This window comes from Microcaecilia unicolor, chromosome 6, assembly GCF_901765095.1.
Source record: "Microcaecilia unicolor chromosome 6, aMicUni1.1, whole genome shotgun sequence".
Classification (NCBI taxonomy): domain Eukaryota; kingdom Metazoa; phylum Chordata; class Amphibia; order Gymnophiona; family Siphonopidae; genus Microcaecilia; species Microcaecilia unicolor.
In genome coordinates this window covers 1,907,716-1,931,542 of record NC_044036.1, presented here as the reverse complement: position 1 = coordinate 1,931,542, position 23,827 = coordinate 1,907,716, and the positions used below count along the sequence as shown (strand labels likewise).

General features: G+C 45.9%; 1 protein-coding gene across 6 annotated transcripts in view; it reads left to right on the top strand.

The window, feature by feature from the left end:
- Positions 1-23,827, top strand: part of ST3GAL3 (ST3 beta-galactoside alpha-2,3-sialyltransferase 3) — a 389,817-nt gene that overhangs the window by 70,051 nt on the left and 295,939 nt on the right. For all 6 annotated transcript variants that reach the window (XR_003942436.1, XM_030205792.1, XM_030205795.1 and 3 more), the window contains exon 3: positions 17,353-17,395. Coding sequence is in view for 5 of the 6 variants with exons in the window: in XM_030205792.1 (XP_030061652.1) it covers positions 17,353-17,395 (43 nt within the window). In the remaining variant the exon portion in view is untranslated. The remainder of the gene's footprint in view (positions 1-17,352; positions 17,396-23,827) is intronic.

The following is a 23,827-nucleotide window of genomic DNA, read 5'->3' as shown; positions in this document are numbered from 1 at the left end:
CCAGCAGCGGATTGCGGACTCGCCTTGCCGTGCGGATAATATTTTTGGAGAGAAAGTCGAACAGGTGGTAGAGCAGCTCCACCAGCGGGACACCGCATTCGACAAGTTCTCCCGCCGGCAGCCTTCAGCCTCTACCTCTACAGGTAGAAGATTTTTTGGGGGAAGGAAGACTGTTCCCTACTCTTCCGGCAAGCGTAGGTACAATCCTCCTTCTCGACAGCCTGCGGCCCAGGCTAAGCCCCAGCGCGCTCGCTCTCGTCAGCAGCGTGCGCCTCAGCAAGGCCCCTCGGCTCCCCAGCAAAAGCAAGGGACGAGCTTTTGACTGGCTTCAGCAGAGCATAGCCGACATCCAAGTGTCAGTGCCGGGCGACCTGCCAGTCGGAGGGAGGTTGAAAGCTTTTCACCAAAGGTGGCCTCTCATAACCTCCGATCAGTGGGTTCTCCAAATAGTCCGGCAAGGATACACCCTCAATTTGGCCTCAAAACCTCCAAATTGTCCACCGGGAGCTCAATCCTACAGCTTCCAACACAAGCAGGTACTTGCAGAGGAACTCTCCGCCCTTCTCAGCGCCAATGCGGTCGAGCCCGTGCCATCCGGGCAAGAAGGGCTGGGATTCTATTCCAGGTACTTCCTTGTGGAAAAGAAAACAGGGGGGATGCGTCCCATCCTAGACCTAAGGGCCCTGAACAAATATCTGGTCAAAGAAAAGTTCAGGATGCTTTCCCTGGGCACCCTTCTCCCCATGATTCAGCAAAACGATTGGCTATGCTCTCTGGACTTGAAGGATGCCTACACGCACATCCCGATACTGCCAGCTCACAGACAGTATCTGCGATTTCAGCTGGGCACACGTCACTTCCAGTACTGTGTGCTACCCTTTGGGCTCGCCTCTGCGCCCAGAGTGTTCACGAAGTGCTTGGCTGTAGTAGCAGCGGCACTTCGCAGACTGCGGGTACACGTGTTCCCATATCTCGACGATTGGCTGGTGAAGAACACATCCGAGGCAGGAGCCCTGCAGTCCATGCAGATGACTATTCGCCTCCTGGAGCTACTGGGGTTTGTGATAAATTATCCAAAGTCCCACCTTCTCCCAGTGCAGAAACTCGAATTCATAGGAGCTCTGCTGGATTCTCGGACGGCTCGTGCCTATCTCCCAGAGACGAGAGCCAACAACTTGTTGTCCCTCGTCTCGCGGGTGCGAGCGTCCCAGCAGATCACAGCTCGGCAGATGTTGAGATTGCTAGGCCACATGGCCTCCACATTTAATGTGACTCCCATGGCCCGCCTTCACATGAGATCTGCTCAATGGACCCTAGCTTCCCAGTGGTTTCAGGCTGCTGGGGATCTAGAAGACGTGATCCACCTGTCCACGAGTTTTCTCGAATCCCTGTATTGGTGGACGATTTGGTCCAATCTGACTCTGGGACGTTCCTTCCAAATTCCTCAGCCTCAAAAAGTGCTGACCACGGATGCGTCTCTCCTGGGGTGGGGAGCTCATGTCGAGGGGCTTCACACCCAAGGAAGCTGGTCCCTCCAGGAACGCGATCTGCAGATCAATCTTCTGGAGTTACGAGCGATCTGGAACGCTCTGAAGGCTTTCAGAGATCGGCTGTCCCACCAAATTATCCAAATTCAGACAGACAACCAGGTTGCCATGTACTACGTCAACAAGCAGGGGGGCACCGGATCTCGCCCCCTGTGTCAGGAAGCCGTCAGCATGTGGCTCTGGGCTCGCCGTCATGGCATGGTGCTCCAAGCCACATATCTGGCAGGCGTAAACAACAGTCTGGCCGACAGGTTGAGCAGGATTATGCAACCTCACGAGTGGTCGCTCAATTCCCGCGTAGTGCGACAGATCTTCCAGGTGTGGGGCACCCCCTTGGTAGACCTCTTCGCATCTCGAGCCAACCACAAAGTCCCTCAGTTCTGTTCCAGGCTTCAGGCCCACGGCAGACTGGCATCGGATGCCTTCCTCCTGGACTGGGGGGAGGGTCTGCTGTATGCTTATCCTCCCATACCTCTGGTGGGGAAGACTTTGTTGAAACTCAAGCAAGACCGAGGCACCATGATTCTGATTGCTCCTTTTTGGCCGCGTCAGATCTGGTTCCTGGAGTTGTCCTACGAAGAACCGTGGAGATTGGAGTGTTTTCCGACCCTCATCACGCAGGACGAAGGGGCACTTCTGCATCCCAACCTCCGGTCCCTGGCTCTCACGGCCTGGATGTTGAGAGCGTAGACTTTGCCTCTTTGGGTCTGTCAGAGGGTGTCTCCCGTATCTTGCTTGCTTCCAGGAAAGATTCCACCAAGAGGATTTACTTCTTTCTGTGGAGGAGGTTTGCTGTCTGGTGTGACAGCAAGGCCCTAGATCCTCGCTCTTGTCCTACACAGACCCTGCTTGAATACCTTCTGCACTTGTCTGAGTCTGGTCTCAAGACCAACTCTGTAAGGGTTCACCTTAGTGCAATCAGTGCATACCATTACCGTGTGGAAGGTAAGCCGATCTCAGGACAGCCTTTAGTTGTTCGCTTCATGAGAGGTTTGCTTTTGTCAAAGCCCCCTGTCAAGCCTCCTACAGTGTCATGGGATCTCAATGTCGTTCTCACCCAGCTGATGAAACCTCCTTTTGAGCCACTGAATTCCTGCCAACTGAAGTACTTGACCTGGAAGGTCATTTTCTTGGTGGCAGTTACTTCAGCTCGTAGAGTCAGTGAGCTTCAGGCCCTGGTAGCCCAGGCCCCTTACACCAAATTTCATCATAACAGAGTAGTCCTCCGCACTCACCCTAAGTTCTTGCCAAAGGTTGTGTCGGAGTTCCATCTGAACCAGTCAATTGTCTTGCCAACATTCTTTCCCCGTCCTCATTCCTGCCCTGCTGAACGTCAGCTGCACACATTGGACTGCAAGAGAGCATTGGCCTTCTATCTGGAGCGGACACAGCCCAACAGACAGTCCGCCCAATTGTTTGTTTCTTTTGATCCCGATAGGAGGGGAGTGGCTGTGGGGAAGCGCACCATATCCAATTGGCTAGCAGATTGCATTTCCTTCACTTACGCCCAGGCTGGGCTGGCTCTTGAGGGTCATGTCACGGCTCATAATGTTAGAGCCATGGCTGCGTCGGTAGCCCACTTGAAGTCAGCCTCTATTGAAGAAATTTGCAAAGCTGCGACGTGGTCATCTGTCCACACATTCACATCTCATTACTGCCTGCAGCAGGATACCCGACGCGACAGTCGGTTCGGGCAGTCAGTTCTTCAGAACCTGTTTGGGCTTTAGGATCCAACTCCACCCCCCGAGGGCCCTGTTTGTTCTGTTCCAGGCTGCACTCTCAGTTAGTTGGTAAATTTTTTAGGTCAATCTCAGTTATGTCCTCGCCGTTGCGAGGCCCAATTGACCATGGTTGTTGTTTTGAGTGAGCCTGAGGGCTAGGGATACCCCATCAGTGAGAACAAGCAGCCTGCTTGTCCTCGTAGAAAGCGAATGCTACATACCTGTAGAAGGTATTCTCCGAGGACAGCAGGCAGATTGTTCTCACAAACCCGCCCGCCTCACCTTTGGAGTTGTGTCTTCCCTTGTCTTTGTCTTGCTACATACAGGACTGACGAACACGTGCCGGTTCGGGCGGGAAGACGGCCGCGCATGCGCGGTGCGCATGGGCGCGCGAGGACTAGCAAAGGCCTTTGCTAGTGAAGTTTCCGATTGGAGGGGCTGCCGTGGACGTCACCCATCAGTGAGAACAATCAGCTTGCTGTCCTCGGAGAATACCTTCTACAGGTATGTAGCATTCGCTTAACGAAGGATGCTATATTGGAGAAACAGGCCAGATGCTTAAGACAAGATTCAATTTACATAGACATCACATGAACAATACAGCCAGTAGGGCCCCCACCCCGGTGGGACAGCACTTCACAGAACCAGGACACTGTACCAGTGATTTCACAGTGAGAATACTGAAAGGTAACTTTAAAACCATACAAGAACGTAAGACCTTTGAAGTCAGAATGATTGAATATTTTAACACCCAACAGAAAGGACTTAACAAGGATCTGGGGTTCCTAGCCCATTATAAACCATAAAGCTGTATGTCTCTGTTGATCACCCTCCCCTCACCTATCCACACCCATCCTGTTAGAATATCAATGATATGCTTTGATGTCCCCATGCATACCTCCGACCCACCCCCATCCTCCCACCCTGTCAGACTGTCATAGTAATGCTTGAATGTTTTCACTTATATACACTGTCAGCTAGCACATTTGCTTATTTCCGATCTGACGAAGAAGGGCAACCTTCGAAAGCTAATCAAGAAATGTGTTAAGTTATGTCCAATAAAAAAGGTATCATCTTATTTTCTTTTCCATGTTTTATTTTGTTTGATTTCTATTGATAGCCCAAGAAGAGGAAATTCCTCTAGTGGAATGCGCCTTAAAGGCATCAGGCGGAGGCCGGCCGGCAAGCAAATAAGCTGAAAAGATAGATTCTTTAAGCCAGCGGGTAATAGTGGCTTTAGACACTGGAGACCCTCTGCAGCAGAGTCCTGCGCACATCCAACAGGTGCAATTGCCCAAAAGATTCTGGAAACTCCTCCTCGACAAAGGAGGGCAAGAAAATAGGTTGGTTTAGGTGAAACGCTGAAACCACCTTAGGCAAGAAGGAAGGCACGGTTCGAACCGTGACCCCGGACTCTGAAAACTGCAGAAAAAGGTCTCTACAGGACAGCGCCTGGAGCTCTGACACCCGTCTCGCCGAAGTAATGGCCACTAACAAGACGGCCTTCAGTGTCAAATCTTTCTCTGAAGCACGCCGAAGCGGTTCAAAGGGAATACCCTGAAGGGCCTTCAGCACTAGCCCCAGGTTCCAAGCTGGACAAGGTGCACGCACGGGAGGACGGAGCCGAAGCACCCCTCTAAGAAACCGTTCCACATCCGGATGAGCAGCTAAAGACACGCCTTCAACCTTGCCACGCAGGGAGGCCAACGCTGCCACTTGCACCCGCAGGGAATTATAGGCCAAGCCTTTTTGTACACCATCCTGCAAAAAGTTCAGAATCGGCGAGACAGGAGTCCGCAGGGGTGTGATCTCTCTGGATGCACACCAGACTTCAAACTGGCGCCAAATTCTGGCATAAGCCACGGAAGTGGAACGCTTGTGGGCTTGCAGGAGAGTGGTAATTACTTTATTGGAATAGCCTCTGCCTCTCAATTGCGCCCTCTCAATCGCCAGGCCATAAGACCAAATTGGCCGGCGTCCTCCATGGTCACCGGACCCTGTGACAACAAGTTGGGAACCAGAGGTAACTGAAGGGGATCCTCTACGAGCATCTGTCGGAGGTCTGCATACCAAGGCCTCCTGGGCCAATCCGGGGCGACGAGAACCACTTCTCCTGGATGCAGCCAAATCCGCAGGAGCACTCGCCCTATCAAGGGCCACGGAGGGAACACATACAGTAGGCCCGGAGGCCAGGGTTGAGCCAAAGCATCCAACCCCGCCGCGCGAGGATCTCTCTGTCTGCTGAAGAAGCACGGGACTTTGGCATTGGTGCTTATCGCCATTAGATCCATCACGGGCTTGCCCCATTTGTACTTCCTTCTCTAATCCCTTATACATCTCCTGCTTACTACCGATTGTACCTAAGATCCTGTCATGATTATGTCATAACAACACTCTGTAAGCCACATTGAGCCTGCAAATAGGTGGGATAATGTGGGGTACAAATGCAATAAATAATAATAATTTGGCACATATCTGCAGGAACACTTCGTCTGCAAGTTCCCACTCCGCTGGATCGATCTGATGCCTGCTTAGATAATCGGCTTGCACGTTGCTCTGTTCCAGGCTACACTCTCAGTTAGTTGAATAAGATGTTAGGTCAATCTCAGTTATGTCCTCGCCGTTGCGAGGCCCAATTGACCATGTTTGTTGTTTTGAGTGAGCCTGGGGGCTAGGGATACCCCATCAGTGAGAACAAGCAGCCTGCTTGTCCTCGGAAAAAGCGAATGCTACATACCTGTAGAAGGTATTCTCCGAGGACAAGCAGGCTGCTTGTTCTCACTGATGGGTGACGTCCACGGCACCCCCTCCAATTGGAATCTTCACTAGCAAAGACGTTTGCTAGTCCTCGCGCGCTGATGCGCACCGCGCATGCGCAGTTGTCTTTCTGCCCGAACCGGCTCATGTTCGTCAGTCTTCTTTTGTCCGCACTCGGGACGGTCGTGTTTTTGCCGCCGTTTCGTGCCCCTCAGAGGACCCTCACGCGTCTTTCATGTTTTTCAAAAAAAAAAAAGAGAGACAATCTTTTTCCTGTATTTCTAGCTTTTTCCCAGCGTAAGTTTTCTTTCGCTTTCGGGAGCGGCCTTGTTGGCCGCCCGCACGGGTTTTTTTCCCCCTTTTATCTCGGTGCCTCGTGTCATCATCGCGAATTTTGATTTCGCCGGCGCGATTTTTCCGCCCATGACATCGAAGCCTTCCAGCGGCTTCAAGAAGTGCACCCAGTGCGCCCGGGTAATCTCGCTCACTGATAGGCACGCCTCGTGTCTTCAGTGTCTGGGGGCTGGGCACCGCCCGCAGGCCTGTAGTCTTTGTGCTCTTTTGCAAAAGAGGACTCGGGTAGCGAGATTGGCCCAGTGGAACGTTCTGTTCTCCGGCGCTTCGACGGCATCGGCATCGAGAGATTTGTCGGGTGCATCGGCGTCGGCAGCACCGAAGTCTTCGGAGACCGAATCAACATCGACTGCATCGAGGCGTCCTCCTCCTGCATTGTCGGTACCGAGGCTTCGGAAGAGTGCCTGAGCTGGCATAGGGTTTGCCGCAGACAGCACATCAGTATTTGGCACGCTGCTCGCTGATCATTAGGGAGGAATATGTTTACTATGCATTTGCATGATGCTTGCGCCAAAAGCCATGTTTTGCATGTATTTGCATGCTAGTTGCATTCAGAACATAGTAACATAGTAGATGACGGCAGAAAAAGACCTGCACGGTCCACCCAGTCTGCCCAACAAGATAAACTCACATGTGCCATTTTTTGTGTATACCTTACCTTGATTTGTACCTGTCTTTTTCAGGGCACAGACCATATAGTCTGCCCAGCACTATCCCCACCTCTCAACCACCAGCCCTGCCTCCCACCACCGGCTAAGCTTCTGAGGATCCCTTCCTTCTGAGGAGGATTCCTTTATGTTTATCCCACGCATGTTTGAATTCCGTTACCGTTTTCCTCTCCACAACCTCCCGCGGGAGGGCATTCCAAGCATCCACCACTCTCTCCGTGAAAAAATACTTCCCGACATTTTTCTTGAGTTTCCCCCCTTCAATCTCATTTCATGTCCTCTAGTTCTACCGCCTTCCCCTCTGCGGAAAAGGTTCATTTGCAGATTAATACCTTTCAAATATTTGAACGTCTGTATCATATCACCCCTGTTTCTCCTTTCCTCCAGGGTATACATGTTCAGGTCAACAAGTCTCTCCTCATACGTCTTGTTAAGCAAATCCCATACCATTCTCGTAGCTTTTCTTTGCACCGCTTCCATTTTTTTAACATCCTTCACAAGATACGGCCTCCAAAACTGAACACAATACTCCAGGTGGGGCCTCACCAGCGTCTTATACATGGGTATTAACCTCTTTTCTTCTGTTGGTCACACTTCTCTCTATACAGCCTAGCAATCTTCTAGCTACGGCCACTGCCTTGTCACACTGTTTCATCGCCTTCAGGTCCCCAGATACTATCACCCCAAGATCCCTCTCCCTGTCTGTACCTATCAGACTCTCACCGCCTAACACATATGTCTCCCGTGGATTTCTACTCCCTAAGTGCATCACTTTGCATTTCTTCGCATTGAATTTTAATTGCCAAAAGTTAGACCATTCTTCTAGCTTCCGCAGATCTTTTTTCATGCTTTCCACTCCCTCTAGGGTGTCCACTCTGTTGCAAATTTATTTTATTTTATTTATTTTTGTTACATTTGTACCTTGCGCTTTCCCACTCATGGCAGGATCTTGGTGTCATCCGCAAAAAGGCAAACTTTACCTTGTAAGCCTTCGGCAATATCACTCACAAATATATTGAATAGAATTGGCCCCAGCACCAATCCCTGAGGCACTCCACTACTCACCTTTCTCTCCTCTGAGCGAACTCCATTTACCACCACCCTCTGGCGTCTGCCCGTCAACCAGTTCCTAATCCAGTTCACCACTTCGTGTCCTATCTTCAGCCCTTCTAGTTTATTCAAGAGCCTCCTGTGGGGAACCGTGTCAAAAGCTTTGCTGAAATCTAAGTAGATTACGTCCATAGCACGTCCTTTTTAATTCTCCGGTCACCCAGTCAAAGAATTCAATGAGATTCGTTTGGCACGATTTCCCTTTGGTAAAACCATGTTTTCCTGGATCTTGCAACTTATTTGCTTCCAGGAAATTCACTATCCTTTCCTTTAGCATGGCTTCCATTACTTTTCCAATAATTGAAGTGAGGCTTACCGGCCTGTAGTTTCCAGCTTCTTCCCTATCACCACTTTTGTGAAGAGGGACCACCTCCGCCGTTCTCCAATCCCATGGAACTTCTCCCATCTCCAAGATGTATTAAATATATCTTTAACAGGACCCGCCAGAACCTCTCTGAGCTCCCTCAATATCCTGGTGTGGATCCCATCCAGTCCCACTGCTTTGTCCACCTTTAGATTTTTAAGTTGTTCATACACACCCGCAAGTACGTTGTTTCATACACTCAGGGGCTGTGATCATGGGGCGGTAGCAAACGCAGGCGCTAGGACGGCACTAATAGCCTCTACCGCCTGCGTTTGCTTCTGATCATCGGCCCATGAATGAATTCTTTCCTTCAGTCTTTACGGAAGAAGATGTTAGAGATCTGCCTGTACCGGATATGGTTTTCAAGGGTGCTGATGCGGAGGAACTGAAAGAAATCTCTGTGAACCTGGTAGATGTACTGAGCCAGATTGACAAATTAAAGAGTAGTATATCATCTGGACTGGATGGCAAATAGGAAAATATACAAAGCAGATCGTTGATGGATAAAAATGATTTTAATAATAAATTAGAATATGCATACAATAGCCCGACACAGGCCGTGTTTCGCCCTACTGGGCTGCTTCAGGGGCTACAAAACAAAATAATATATAATAAATAATCAAATATAAAGTTAAAATTGAAATTAGAATTAAAAAATTCAATCTAAATCCCACAGAATTTACATGTATATAAAAGAACAGATAGATCAAAACATACATATATATATATGATAATATGTCACATAAATCAAAATATACATATATATACAGTAAAATATCACATTAAAAAATCAATGTTCTAAATAGTATTATCATGCTTGTAAATACAAACAAAAACTGAATGAAATGCATAAGACACCCACCTCTTCAATGTTTCTCCACTACCAAAGGAGGAGTAAAATGATAAAAGCAACTGTGATATACTAAAAAATGAAAAACAATTATGTTAAAAATAGAATGATCATAAGCTCATGGAATAAAAAAATTGATTATGGGGTATCAAAATAATTAAATGAATAATGAAGGATGGAAAAGAAAAGAAGAAAAATAATAATGAAAGATGGAAAAAAGAAGAAGAAAGATAAAAGAAAAAGGACTCACATATACAGTTGATATCTTGAAAAAACGGCTCTCTCAGAGATGTTGAAACCAATGATCAATAGCCTGCATGAAATAGTATCTCTCATAAGTATGTAGTCATGCAGGAATAGCGATAATTCTTACGATAGGAGTGTATAAAGCAAAGTCTCCACTTATCTCCCAGCTTGCCTAAAACGCCAGAAATATGGCAAAATAGATAGCAAAATTGGCTAAAGATCTGCATTCACTCAATCAAATCGCCACTTATCTAAAACGCTGGGACCAAAATCAGAATATCATAATTATAAATGTGTGTAAGTGAAAAAAGAAATTCACAATACTCCTGAATGGCATCACTAATCGATTGTGTCAGTCATAAGTTCAGTATGAATAAAAACGCTGTGCCGATAGAACTACAAATGCCACGTGAAAAAGATATATGTCCCACTGTGTCTACTCCCTAGCAGAGACCATTAGTAACAACAAATCAAATGTTGAAAGTGTGTATAGAACAGATTTTAGCTGAAAACTTACATACAATCAATCAGACAGTCACTTATCTCCCAGAATGCCGAAAAAACGCTGTGGGCAAAGGTGAAAATATAAAAATAATATCCCCCCCCCCCCCCCAACACGCCAGAAACACCTTATAAATGGGTAACCTCAGAAATTAAGCATGAGTCATTGATGACCAGAAAGTTTCCCAAGTGAGGCGAAAATGTTTCCCTGGAGGAAAGTCCAGAATCTGAATATCCTGTTGTTCCAACATCAGGAGCCAATCAAGTTCTCTACTGTGCCAAGGTGGGGACCACCGACTGTAACCAGCACTGCAGGATCACCTTTTTTCCCATCAAAATCGCTTGCTGCAAAAAATTTCAGACTTTTAGTTAACGGAACAGTCACTGTAAACACCTTTCTAGTGTGCGGCCTCCAGCAGACAGTCCATTGAGTTGAGACGTGGAAAAAACATGTCGCCAAAACCCCAGCACAACAGGACAGTGCAAGAACATGTGGTCTAATGTCGCAGAAGGGGCAAAACATTTTAAACATGATGAAGTTGAAGGCACCCGGTGGTGTGAAATGTGCATAACCATCCTTATATTGTAGTTTCCAGCGTTGTACATTGGGAGTAATATGATAGGTACCAGATAGGCAAGTCATAATCTGGTCACTGGTAACTGTTGAGCCCAGATCAGCCTCCAGTGCCGAGGCCAACAAATCATAATTGAAGGCCGTCTGGTGGCCCTGAAGATATTTATGGTGGCACGTCATTGGCACTATTAGTTGAGCATCCAGACATAACGCTTCTGATAGAATCTCCCAAGCGCCCCCCTGTATAGCTGCCACGGGCAAGGAGGCTATGTAATTCTGCACTTGAAGGTGAAAAAAAATAATCCAGACAAATGTCTTAACAGTCCTCTTCTCCAAGAGCACTTGGTGAAGATAATACAATCCTTTAGCTGTCCACCACTTCTGTGGTAAGTTCTGGTGGAAAGTTTTGGTTGCTGTGAAGCAGAAGGAGAGGCGAAATGTGGGAGGATAGTCCATGTAGTTTGCAGAGCCATCGCCATGTCTGATGCAGCAGTTCATTAAAAAAAAAAAGACAAAGGTGACTTGAAAGTCAACTGTTTTATTGGTGCAAGCAAAACATAACTAAAGTGCAGTCATCTTACAAGCTGCATCTCTAAAGATGTTTAGTTTCATGCTACCTCACGTTACTCTATCATTAAGATGACACATATTACAGGTAAAGAAAAACAATCAAACGTTTAGCAGGCCCAACCCTTCCTTCACTTTCAGCAGACCTACCAAGGTGAAGGGCAAACGTGTCCACTTGCCATTCCATAAATATATAGTAATAAGTTTCCGAAGCTGTTAGTTGGATCTGCCAGAGAGGACAAATGGCAGCATCTGAAAAATATAAAGCCACTTCAGGACAACTATCATGTTATATAAAGCGATCTTACCCAATAAAGAGAGAGGAAATGTCTGCCAACTTTTCAATTTGGTGGCTGTGGAAGAAAGAAGCGGGGAATATGTTAATAGAATACAGCAGCTTCAAGTCCCTGGGGATATGGATCCCCAAGTATTTGATACGATCATCAACCCGTGTTAAAGGGAAAGCCCCTACCCACTGCTTTCGAATCTCCAATTGCAGGGGCAGAACCAGGGATTTCTGCATACTAAGACTAAAGCCGGACAAGAACCCAAATTCAATAACAATAACTGAACAAAGGAGGGACGAGGGTTAGTCAACACTAATAGGAGGTCATCAGCAAATCAAAGTGCCTAGATCTAGTCTTGTGATGCCATCATCCCACTGGATGGTTTGTAACAAATGCTCTAAATAAAGCAACTCCCCCCTCCGATTAAAACCCTCCCCACCTACTCTTCCACCCCAGCAGACTGTCAGAACTCATAGAGTATTGAGCAAAAGACTTTGACCTTGGGGATGTAAGGTGCATAACTAAGGCTCCCAAACCCAGTGAAACTGCTTTTTTTTTTACTTACTACTACTACTTATCATTTCTATAGCGCTACTAGACGTACGCAGCGCTGTATACTTGAACATGAAGGGATACCCTGCTCACTTAGGTGACCCATGAACATCCTGGGTTTCTCACTGTGCCAAAAGGTGAAACGTGTTCCTCCAGTGCCAATAAGTCAGTGTTTCCCCGGGACACGCAGTACTGCATTATGCATTTTCTCGCTACTAAAGTCATTTTCATAAGTAAAAAATGGTACTCTTCCCTTGGCCCCTGAAGGCACCTGGTTGATCTAGCAGTAATTGACCTACTGAGCCAGCCCCTACTAAGCTTAGAGTGTCAGTGACATAATGAATCAACTTGAACCAGAACTTCTGTACTGCAGAATAGTACCACAAAGGATGCTGGTAACCAGGTAAAAAAAAACTATCCTCGTGTTAGGGGGAAGAAAGGATGATAACTTGGGTTAAAATAGTGTAGGCACAGGAAACTGGGTAGGTTGGGTTAGTAAAATGGTCCAAATCTGTAGACGTCTACTATTTTTATATTCTCATTTCTGACCCTGACAGGCACAAGGAGCAGCCCATGTGTATAGGTAGAGAATACAAACAATAAACCAGAGACTAAAAATGTGGATACGGGAGTACAATAAAAGTTTGATGCACATCCGACCCAGTCTGTGTTGAATATACTATAGCATTAATGCTAAGTATTTTTGGAGGGCTCTCAGAGTATTAACTTACCCAAAAACGAGAAATCACACTTGTTTTTGTAAATCTCAAAGGGCGGTTGAGCTACTCAATCATAGAGCCTCTCTGTGAATTTTTTATATTTTTCTTTTATCTATACACTTCCTTCTCAAAAACCACAATGGTGCTCTGAAACTGCAAAATTAATGTCAAATGTACACATCAAACTTGTACCCCTAGTACCGCTGTCCCTCTCACAAAACACGACTCAAAAATATTAGTTCGTGGAGCTGATTCCAAGATGGCGCTGTGAACGGACGCACCTGTGTTGGCTCCTGAGGTTGCTCTGCTGATCACCTTCTTCGCTGGCGCTGTAGCCTCGTCTTTTCCGATGGGGAAACGGACGGGAAAGGTTAAGGAACATCCCTTGGTTCCTGAAACATCTTCAGCGTGGAGGCAGACGACTTTGCAATTTCTGAAGCAACAACCAGGTCGTCGGGGAACTACTACTACTATTTAGCATTTCTATAGCGCTGCAAGGCGTACACAGCGCTGCACAAACATAGAAGAAAGACAGTCCCTGCTCAAAGAGCTTACAATCTAATAGACAAAAAAAAATAAGCAAATCAGATCAATTAATGTGTACAGGAAGGAGGAGAGGAGGGTAGGAACTTCGACCCCTACTGCAACTCTCGATGCGTCGATTGAGAGCGCTAACGGGGCTTCCCTGAGCCCCGTGGAGCGTATTGCTCCACCTCAGCCTGGGAGGGAGTTGCTAGCAGCCCGAGCAGCGACGGAAACCGAAAGGGTTCATCCTAACCTGTTCGAGGGAAGGTCTGCAGCGACTGAGAACGGACCTCAACCACGAGAATTACTAATTGAAACAGCTCTACAGGTATTTCCTCAGGATATTGTTTCTAGATTGTCTCGTGCTGAGGCTCAACCTCAATCCCTCCCTGTTGCTGGTGGTGTGGTTAGACCAGCAATTGTGACATTAGAGTTACTATGGGACATGGTTTATAACATTCAAACCTTTATGCAAACTACATTAAAAGAAAATACTGATGATATAAAAATCCTTTCTGAAGCTGCGCTACTCCAAGCGCAAGTGACTGCACAGCAATCTTTGAAATTGGAAAATGTGAACACTAAATTGCAAGAAATGGGAACTTTAGAAACTGTATTGGTTAAGGACAATAGTTTTCTGCATAAACGAATGGAGTATCTGAAGAATCAGGCTAGGAGACTTAACCTTAGGTTTCTTAACTTTCCCAAATCTCCTCTAATTCCACCTGTGGCAATGGTAAAAAAGTATATGACTTCCCGAGCCCATACGCCATGCGCCCTCCCTGACCATTTTCAAGTCCTTACTCAAAGCCCATCTCTTCTCCCTTGCTTTTGGCGCCTAACCACCTTCCCCATTCATGATACCTACTCTTACTACATAGTTTGTTACCTTTAGATTGTAAGCTCTCTTGAGCAGGGACTGTCCTTCCCCATGTTTAAACTTGTACAGCGCTGCGTAACCCTGGCAGCGCTATAGAAATGCTAAGTAGTAGTAGTAGTATATGGTAGACATTCTTGGAATGGATAAGGATTCGCTACCCCCCATAACACGGGCCTATTACATCTGGAACCCGAAGGGGGTTGATGGAAACCCCCCAGTAGTGGGGGATGGAATGAATCTGATCTCATTCCTGGAGAGTTCACTGGAAATTATCACTCAGAGGTCAACTATGCCGGTCACTTTTGTGCTGGAGCCTGATCGCAATGCTGTTTTAAGACTTTCTTTAAGACATTTAGAAAACTTGTTTTTGGGCTCAAAGGTCCGTATTTTTCCAGATCTCTCAAAGCCTACACAAGTTAGGCGCAGGGCTTTTTTGGAGCAGCGCCCTAGAGTGTTGGCAATGGGAATAAACTTTGTATTAAGATTTCCTTGTACAAGTAATTTACTGCTTGAGGGTAAACACTTTCAGTTTGTAGACCCAAAACAGTTAAAAGAATTTCTTGATGCTAGAGTAGATATGAATGTTATATGCCCTCCCTAATTAGCAGGCTAGGGTCGGTAACCCGCGGTAGCAACCGTTATATTATTTTCTTTAAATGTTTTATGTTATTTATGTTTCTGTAATCTTGGAATCTAATTTCCCTTTAATTGTGGACAAATAGGCCTTAAAGATTTTTTTCTTTATTTTATTATGGATTTCCTGAGTGTAATGCCAATTGCATATTCACAGTGTGTAGTGAAATGTTGAAATATATTAATAAAAAAAAATATTAGTTCATGTATTGTAGAAAGTCTCTTGCTGGTCCCGGCGGTGGCGCCCTGCCCCCACCAGCTAAGAGCTCCTGTCCTTCCTTTTTTTCTTTCTTCAGCAGGCTTTTTCTCTACAGCTCACTAGAGCCAGGGCTGTGTAAACACAGGTTAATTTACAGCCAGGCCTTTCTCATACCTCTCACTAGAGCCAGGCTGTTTTAAACACAGTCTCAAAATATAGCCAGGCTTTTCAAACACAGGCCCAAAATATAGCCAGGCTTTTCAAACCCAGTCTCCAAAATGTAGCCAGGCTTTTCAAACACAGTCCCCAAAATATAGCCAGGCTTTTCAAACACAGTCTCTCAAAACATAGCCAGGCTTTGCAAACCCAGTCCCCCAAAATATAGCCAGGCTTTGCAAACCCAGTCCCCCAAAATATAGCCAGGCTTTTCAAACACAGTCCCCAAAATATAGCCAGGCTTTTCAAACACAGTCTCTCAAAACATAGGCCCAAAATATATCCAGGCTTCTCAAACACAGTCTCTCAAAACATAGGCCCAAAATATATCCAGGCTTCTCAAACACAGTCTCAAAATGTAGCCAGGCTTTTCAAACACAGTCCCAAAATATAGCCAGGCTTTTCAAACACAGTCTCAATTGCAGCACTGCTTTTCCAAATACAGCCCTACTTGCAGTAAGGCTCTTTTAAACACAGTCCCAATTGCAGCACTGCTTTTCCAAATACAGCCCTACTTGCAGTAAGGCTCTTTTAAACACAGTCCCAATTGCAGCACTGCTTTTCCAAATACAGCCCTACTTGCAGTAAGGCTCTTTTAAACACAGTCCCAATTGCATTCAGGCTTTGTGCGGGGTCAAAGCCTCGGGTCCCACCCTCTTGGTCAGCCTTATTCTCCTGACCTCCTCCCGCTTGACCCGGGCAGCCCACTATACCTCCTGCTCTGACGGAGTCAGAGCCAACAGTTCCATGGGTTCCTCTGGTACATCCTCTGGTTCTCCTTGTTCCATCTCCTCTGGCTCATCTCCCCCTGTCTCCTCAGGAGCCCAGTCCATTTTCTCCTCTCCCCACCCCTCTTGCAGCTGATTCCCTTTTTCCTCATTAACCGGGCTTTGGGGCTTTTCTTTCCCCGCCCACTTATTCCACCACCTTTTCCACCAAGGTGGAGCCTCAGCTTTCTCCCTTTTTGGTTGGCCCCCTTCTGGAGCTTCTGGGATGTGCCCCCTATTTCTCCTCTTTACTAGGTGCTCTCCTGGGGCTTTCTGGGACTTGTAGTTTTCTACCCTTATGTCCCTCTTGGGCAGGATCGGCCCCTCCCCAGTATCTTCTTTCCTTTTTTGGTAGCTGGGGTTCCTCCCCAGCCTATTTCTTCCTGCATGCTCCTTACCATACTCCTTACAGTATTCAAGAGGCTCTGAAAAATAAAGTTCACTTATCTTTCCTTGTGTTTCTTAGGTGTTCCAACTTAGCTGTTAAACTATTTTTTTCACATATTGCTTCTCACAAAAGCCACCTTGCCAAAATGTAATCTTCACACGAATGCAAAACAGCGTCTCAATTTTTATAGCATCAAGAGTCCAACACTGCAGGGTTTCGTTAAAAAACTTCCTCAGGAACTCTAAATGTCTTCAATCATCAAATAGTGGCGCAAACAGGAGACCCTCTATCTTCTCCTGGTAGAGAATGACATGGGGACAAAGTTTGTCCCCGTGGGCTCTGTCCTCATTTGCAAAAGCCTCGAACACTTATGATTTTATATTTAAATCTTTTTATTAAAGTTTAAAAAGGAACAATATTCTGTGCAACTGTTGTTTATAAACCACAAATAGAAAACGATGATAACAAGCAACTATAATAATCCCCCACCACCACCCTCTACCCTTCCAGTCCCAACAATAGCTGACTTCTGCTACTCCAATGAACCCTAATCCACCCTGTTAAAACTTCCAGAGGTACAAAATAAAACCCACTGTGTATGCCCTAGCTCAGGATTCAGTCTAGCTCTCCTGTCTTCCACAGTCCTTCCTACAGTAGAAAATGTCTTCTTAGAAGATGTGCAGGTAGCAGGAATGCACAGGATCCCCTGTTCAAATTTTTTTCAGTGGTGGCCAGCACTTTTGCTTGTTTTTCCAAAATATGAAAACATCGTCTGCATCACTCGAACATAAATAACTGTCCAATTCATTAACAGCCTTCAAAACAGAAAATGACATGTACCCATCCCCGCGCTATTCTCTATGTATAGGTTGGGAATTGCAAAATGAGCTTTCTTCTTAAATGTTGTTTCATGGTTTTGTTTTTCAGAATATGATCGCCTGGGTTTCTTGTTGAAGTTGGACTCCAGATTGTAAGTTGAACACAGTGTTGATTTTCCTGTTTGCCTGTTTTTCTTGGTCAGTTACATTTGTTCCCATTTTTATCACAATGTTTTATTTGTATTAGTTTTTGTATTCTTTGTATTGTATTTTGTTTATAATTCTTATTTGCTGATTACCGTAAACCACCTTAAAACCTTGCTATATTAAGCAATATATTAGGTAAATAAATCACTGTGGGGTCCTTGTACTAAGCTGCAGTAGAAAGTGGCCTTAGAGTGCCAATACACAGGTTTTCCCCATATGCTAAGGCCATTTATACTGCAGCCAGAAAATGGCCGATTTACCATTTTCCCTATTAATGGCCTGCTTTATTGTTGCCATTAGCATGTGGCTACTAAAAAGAATAAATAATGCAGGCGCACTTACTGACACGTATTTCGTAGGCGATAGCCCTGTGCTAATCCTTAAAAGGTATACTAGGAATGTACAACTGTGGATATAGAGATTTGGCATTCCTGAATTGAAATCTGAGAATGTCTAGCAATAAGCTATTATGGCTTTGGGGCTTCTCTCACCCCTCCCCAGCCAATTTAGTTTAAAGCCCTCTGTAGTACTTTAGCCAATCTGTTACTAAAGACACTTTGTCCCTTCCTTGATAGATGGACACCATCACCGCTCAGTAGCTCTTGGAAAATCATCCCATGGTCAAGGAAGCCGAAGCGCTCACGTTGGCACCAGCCACCGAGTCACACATTCAGTTCCAGGATACGAGCTTCCCTCTTCCAGCCTTTACCTTCAACAGGAAGGATCGATGATGCCTAAGTGCTTCACCTTCTGTCCCAGTGCCATGAAATCCCGCTTAATCTGTTCAGTAGGATACCTAGCAGTATCATTTGTGCCAACATGGAGGAGCAGCATAGGATAGTGGTCAGTAGGTTTGATGAGTCTTGGCAAACTTTCTGTCACATCTCGAATCTTGGCACCAGGCAGACACACACCTCCCTAGACAAACATGTCTGGTCAGCAGATGGGCGCTTCAGTACCCCTAACAAGAGAATCACCAATCACCACTATCTTTCTTTTCTTATTGGCCACCGATCCAGCGGTGTTAGTTTCCTCCTGTTCTTGAGATGTTTTCAGCTCTTCTACATTCAGGGCTGCAAACTGATTCTTCATTTCAACAGAAGATGTAGTTGGGGGGGGGGGGGGTTGATTTTGCAGGATCTGCTAACATGTGTCCAGCTGTCCTCTTTCTCCATTAGATCAATTCTCCCTTTGCTGGAGATTGCTAATGTTTCAACCTGCATCTCTGGAATGAATTTCTGGTTGACACAGATGCTTCCGAGTCTTGCCACCTCCTCTCTTAGTTCATGTACTTCTTTTCTTGAGGGTTTCAATGTGCATACATTTATCACAGGAAATCAAATCCTTGCCTTGGACTAACATTCAGTCTGGATGGAGGCAGAAGCTGTAATGAGAACAGCATCTTTAGGGGCACAAAGTTTCTTTGCCTTACTTCAAGTATAGGAGGTTTTTGTATCTGTGGATAAAGAACAAAGAAAAAAAGAGGCCTACTAAAGCCCCGGCCCTGTATTTACCTTCAGCTGTTCTGCAAGTTACAGGAAACGGGTGGTTTTGCTGTGAGATCTAAGAGCCTGTTCAGATTTGCTTTGTGGGTGTAGTTCAATGTTCTTCCTTGCCTGTTATTGGGTTATACAGTGTTTTAGCTCCAATATTGTTGGAGATAGAGAATGGATTAGGCAAACTATATAGAAAGTGTCACCCTAGGAACGGGTGGGCTGAGGGGCAGGGTGGGAGGGCCTAAACAACCAAGGAACTATAGAGTGGGTTAGCTGTGAAACCTATCTCCAATGCTATATTAAACCACCTTACTACACCTCCACTTTAAAACAAAGGCAGCCTCCATGGCCAGGTACTACTGCAGAGCATAGGTGGGGGAGGGGGCTATGACAAAATAACTTTCAAGTAGCAAGGTGCAGATAAAACTCTGATTTCTGGCAACACTAGTGCTAACAGTCAATTATTAGAAATTTAACAGTCTTAAAATCCTATGAGGAGTGCACAAAATACAAGTAAACAATTGAATTATCAGAGGTTTCACAGTTTTAAAAGCAAGCAGTGCACAAGATTCAGTGAGAGACAAAGTATGAATTTCTTTTTGAAATGAGTACAGAAAACGTACAGAGAAACAGAATAGGGAGTCAGAACTTCCAGTTAGATAGAAAAATGGAGAGAATGCAGATAATAGCTTATCTTGAGAGGTCCCAGCAGCAGCAGCACAGGCTTGATCCCACAACATGGTAGAATAGTGGTCTACCACCATAGGCACCCGGTATAAGAGGCTTGGACAGGCTAAGCCTCCCCTGCTGTGCTCTGAGAGGTTTAAATTGTTCATTTACCTCCATCCTCACAGCAGGAGCTGCAGTGAAAGCCCTCTAGCCTTGTGTAACCAATTGTAGAAATTGGTGTATGGTTTGTTTACCTTACTGCTGGGAGAGCAGGGGTAGGGGTGGGGGTTGGCTGGGTTGCCAGGGAGATATTTAAGGAGGATGACCAGTGTTGCCAGGTGGGCGGTTTTACCGCCCAATTGGGCGGTTTTCCGCGACCCGCCGCGGGAAATTTTTGCCCGCGGCGGGTTGCGGTTTTTTGGGCTGTTTTTGGGCTTCAGGGCGGTTTTTTCGGCCGCGGGGGGGCGGGGTTAGTGACATTTTTGGGCGGGGTTAGTGACGTGGGAGGCGGGGCCGATGACGTAGGAGGCGGGGCCGATGACGGGGAGGCGGGGCCGATGACGTGGGAGGCGGGGCCGATGACGGGGAGGCGGGACCGGTGACGTGGGAGGCGGGGCCGGTGACGGCGGGGCGGGGTTGATGACGGCGGGGGCGGGGGTGATGACGCGGGGGTGGGGGTGTCAGGGGCGGGGTTTGTGTTTGGGCGGGTTTTGGGCTGTTTTTTGGGCTGGATTGGGCTGGAAAAAAAATTTCCACCTGGCAACCCTGAGGATGACTTCCTGACCTGCACTGAGAACAGATAGCAGCAGAATCAGACAACCAGACAACAAAGGTAGAAAAGATCATTTTATTTTCATTATAGTGTTTGGAATATGTCCACTTTGAGAATCAGGTGTTCAACATTAAAAGTTTATATTTATTTACTTATTTATGGCATTTTATCCCACATTAAACATGAATTAGGGTGTTTTGTGGCTCTACATGAGAATTGTGATGATATGATCCCTTGTTTCATATTGTTGACGGTCTGCATTTTCCGTATGGGTGGTATATTAGTGTATTAGGTTCTGCCCAGTGTAATATTTATGGTACAGTAAGGTTCTGAGTGTGTTTTTGCACAAAGTTGTGCATAGTGTTTTGCAGTTGAGCGATTGTGCTTAGAGTATGCTTTGAGCAACCTCTTTATTCTTTGACATATGATACATATCTAATATCTAAATTTAATAAAAGGTATTAATTGTGACTTTTATTTTTATTTATTTTTTTCTGTGTGTTATCAGACAATTATGGATTTAAGCTCCACCCCTGTCCCCACCCCCTTTAGCCTCCCCAAACAGTTGGGCCACCGACCGCCTATGTCTACCACGCTAGATTGCCCAATGTTGGAAACAGGATGCTGGGCTTGATGGTCTGTCCCAGTATGGCAGTACTTATGTTCTTATATTTTGTATTATGTTCAATAGAAAAAGAAATACGTTTCTGTTTATGTTTCTCCAGTGTTTCAGTAAAACTGAAGTTTATCTTTTTGGGGTTCCCAGTTTAATTTTTGTCCACATATTTTTATTTCTAATTTGTGATCTCTTGTTCTGTATTTGGTGAGGGTCTATATGTGTGTGGTAGTAATGGCAGGTAGGAAGGAGAGGGGATTGGGGGCCCCCTTCCTATTTTCTGCCCTGGGCCCCAGCAAATCTAACACTGACCATGACACTTTCTGTAACTGGTGAGGATCCTCAAGCCCCACCAGCTGAGAACCTCCTACGAAGGAAGCCAGACCTCCCTTCGACCAAGCTTGGAAATTCGCTGCAGTGTCATTGGAGTCCACAAAAGCAGAACACGCATCTTCAGTTCTTCAAAAGGCTTTTCTTCACACCACTTAAAATTAAAATCCCACCGTGGCTAATTTTCTTCTTCCTAAATGCTGCGTCAGGGACTACAACTGTATGGCAAAAGGTATAAAAACATAAATTTACTAAAAATAATTAAATAAAACTATTATAAATGAATATACCAAACTCAAACTCTAGTTCAAAAATAAATCATCACAGATATTAATACACATATAAATAAAACAAATCCCATACAAATTAACACTCTCCTTATAACAAGACATCTTAGAGGACAGAGCAAACATTTAAAAAATCTTACAAAAGCTCTCAAAAGAAACAAAAGTGACACACACCTATTAGGGTCCCAAAGGGCACTTACACCTAATAGTTAATCCAAATAAAAACAGCAGAAAGCTGCAGCACAGGCTAAGAACAACAAAAATACAAAAGGGGTTTAGTAAAAAGGAACCAATGCCAATATGAAAAAAAAACAGTGACTTACAGGTGACAGCAGAATTCCTTCTTACAAGGTAACTCTTTATTTAGCATGAAACAGGACGCCACTGATCTGGCAAGCTATTTTATACTTCCTGTTAGGGGTCAGAGTTAGTTTGCTTAAAAGATTAAGAAGCACAAAGCAATCTGAAGCAAAAACTGATTTGGCATTTAAAAATCTAAATTAATTACAGAGGTAAAATCATTAAAAAAACGTGCAGGCTTATTTTTGAAAGAGAAGGATGCCCATCTTTCGACACAAATCGGAAGATGGGCATCCTTCTCCCAGGGTCGCCCAAATCGGCATAATCAAAAGCCGATTTTGGGCGTCCCTAACTGCTTTCCGTCACGGGGTTCCCGGGGGCCTCTTGGAGGCGTAGCGAAGGCGGGACTTGGGCGTGCCTAACACATGGGTGTCCTCGACCCATAATCGAAAAAAGAAGGGCGTCCCTGACAAGCACTTGGACAACTTTACTTGGTCCTTTCTTTGTTACGACCAAGCCACAAAAAGGTGCCCAAACTGACCATATGACCACCGGAGGGAATCGGGGATGACCTCCCCTTACTCCCCCAGTGGTCACTAACTCTTTCCCACCCTCAAAAAAATTCTTTAAAAATATTTTTTTGCCAGCCTCAAATGTCATACTCAGGTCCATCGCAGCAGTATGCAGGTCCCTGGACCAGTTTTAGTGGGTACAGTGCACTTCAAGCAGGCAGACCCAGGCCCATTTCCTCCCCTACCTGTTACACTTGTGGTGGTAAATGTGAGCCCTCCAAAACTGTTTATTTAATAAGGTCTGCCTCACCCGTTTGGGCAGCGGAAGCCATGGGCTCTCTCTACTATCCTGGATTGAACTGCAAATCCCCTCTATATACTTAATCACCCCAACCTTGTATCTGCTCATGACAGATTTACACCGTCAGGCAGTAGCAACCTCCCCAATTAGAAAGGAGCCCAGTATTTAGTAGGTAAAGTATAGTTTATTAGCATTGTCATCTCACCCAAAGATGATACAGGCATCTCACCATTCATATGATGGTACAGCAGTTCACGACACGTCTCTCTCTCCAGCCTTCTGAAGACTTCTGCATCTAATACCCCTCAGACTGTTCCTTATATATCATTTTAACCCTATTCATTTCAACGGACCCTAGCTTTGTCACCAGGGCTCTTGGCCCTTATCAGTTGATCAAAATGACTTCATATGTTCCCAAACCTTCCACTAGCCCCCCCCCCCCCTTGGATGTTCTCACCCGGGGTGCAGCTGACCCAGTACTATCTCTACATAACCACAACAATCTTGCTCATGACGTCTTGTAGGTGCCAGTCTCAGGATTGTGGACAAGAGCAAATGCCCCCCTCCCTTTCCAGCTCAGCACTTGCTACAGTGAAATGTAACTGTGTCAAATGTGATCTCTGATTTTTACAGGCCTAGCTCTCTGGGAACTCATTTCAGCTTGAGCTGCAGTGAAATATATTTTGTATCAGAGATGATTTTTGGATTTCAAGAGGCCTAGCCCTTAGCCTGGGCCATTGGCCTGTACTTCACTGAGAGCAAGGGCTAGTATATTTCTTCATTCCCCTCTTGCCGGGCCCCCCTGGGGGGAGCCGGCACACATGACTATGAGTGGGTGTGGCCGTCCTTTCCAGAGGGCTCTCAGAGTTCTGTGGGGGGACGTATAGGGTTGAGGTGACAGGGGTGCTCTGACATAGTGAGGGACAAGGCCATAGCAAGAGTCAGCAGGTGAATGCATAATTATATGCTGATGAAATGCAGCGTTGGGAAATCCCTTTTATCATAACCAACCCAAGGGGCCTAACTATCCTAGAACTACCCCTCTAGGGCGGAGCAAGACTTGGAAACATGTGAATTTATTCAAATCTGTGTGT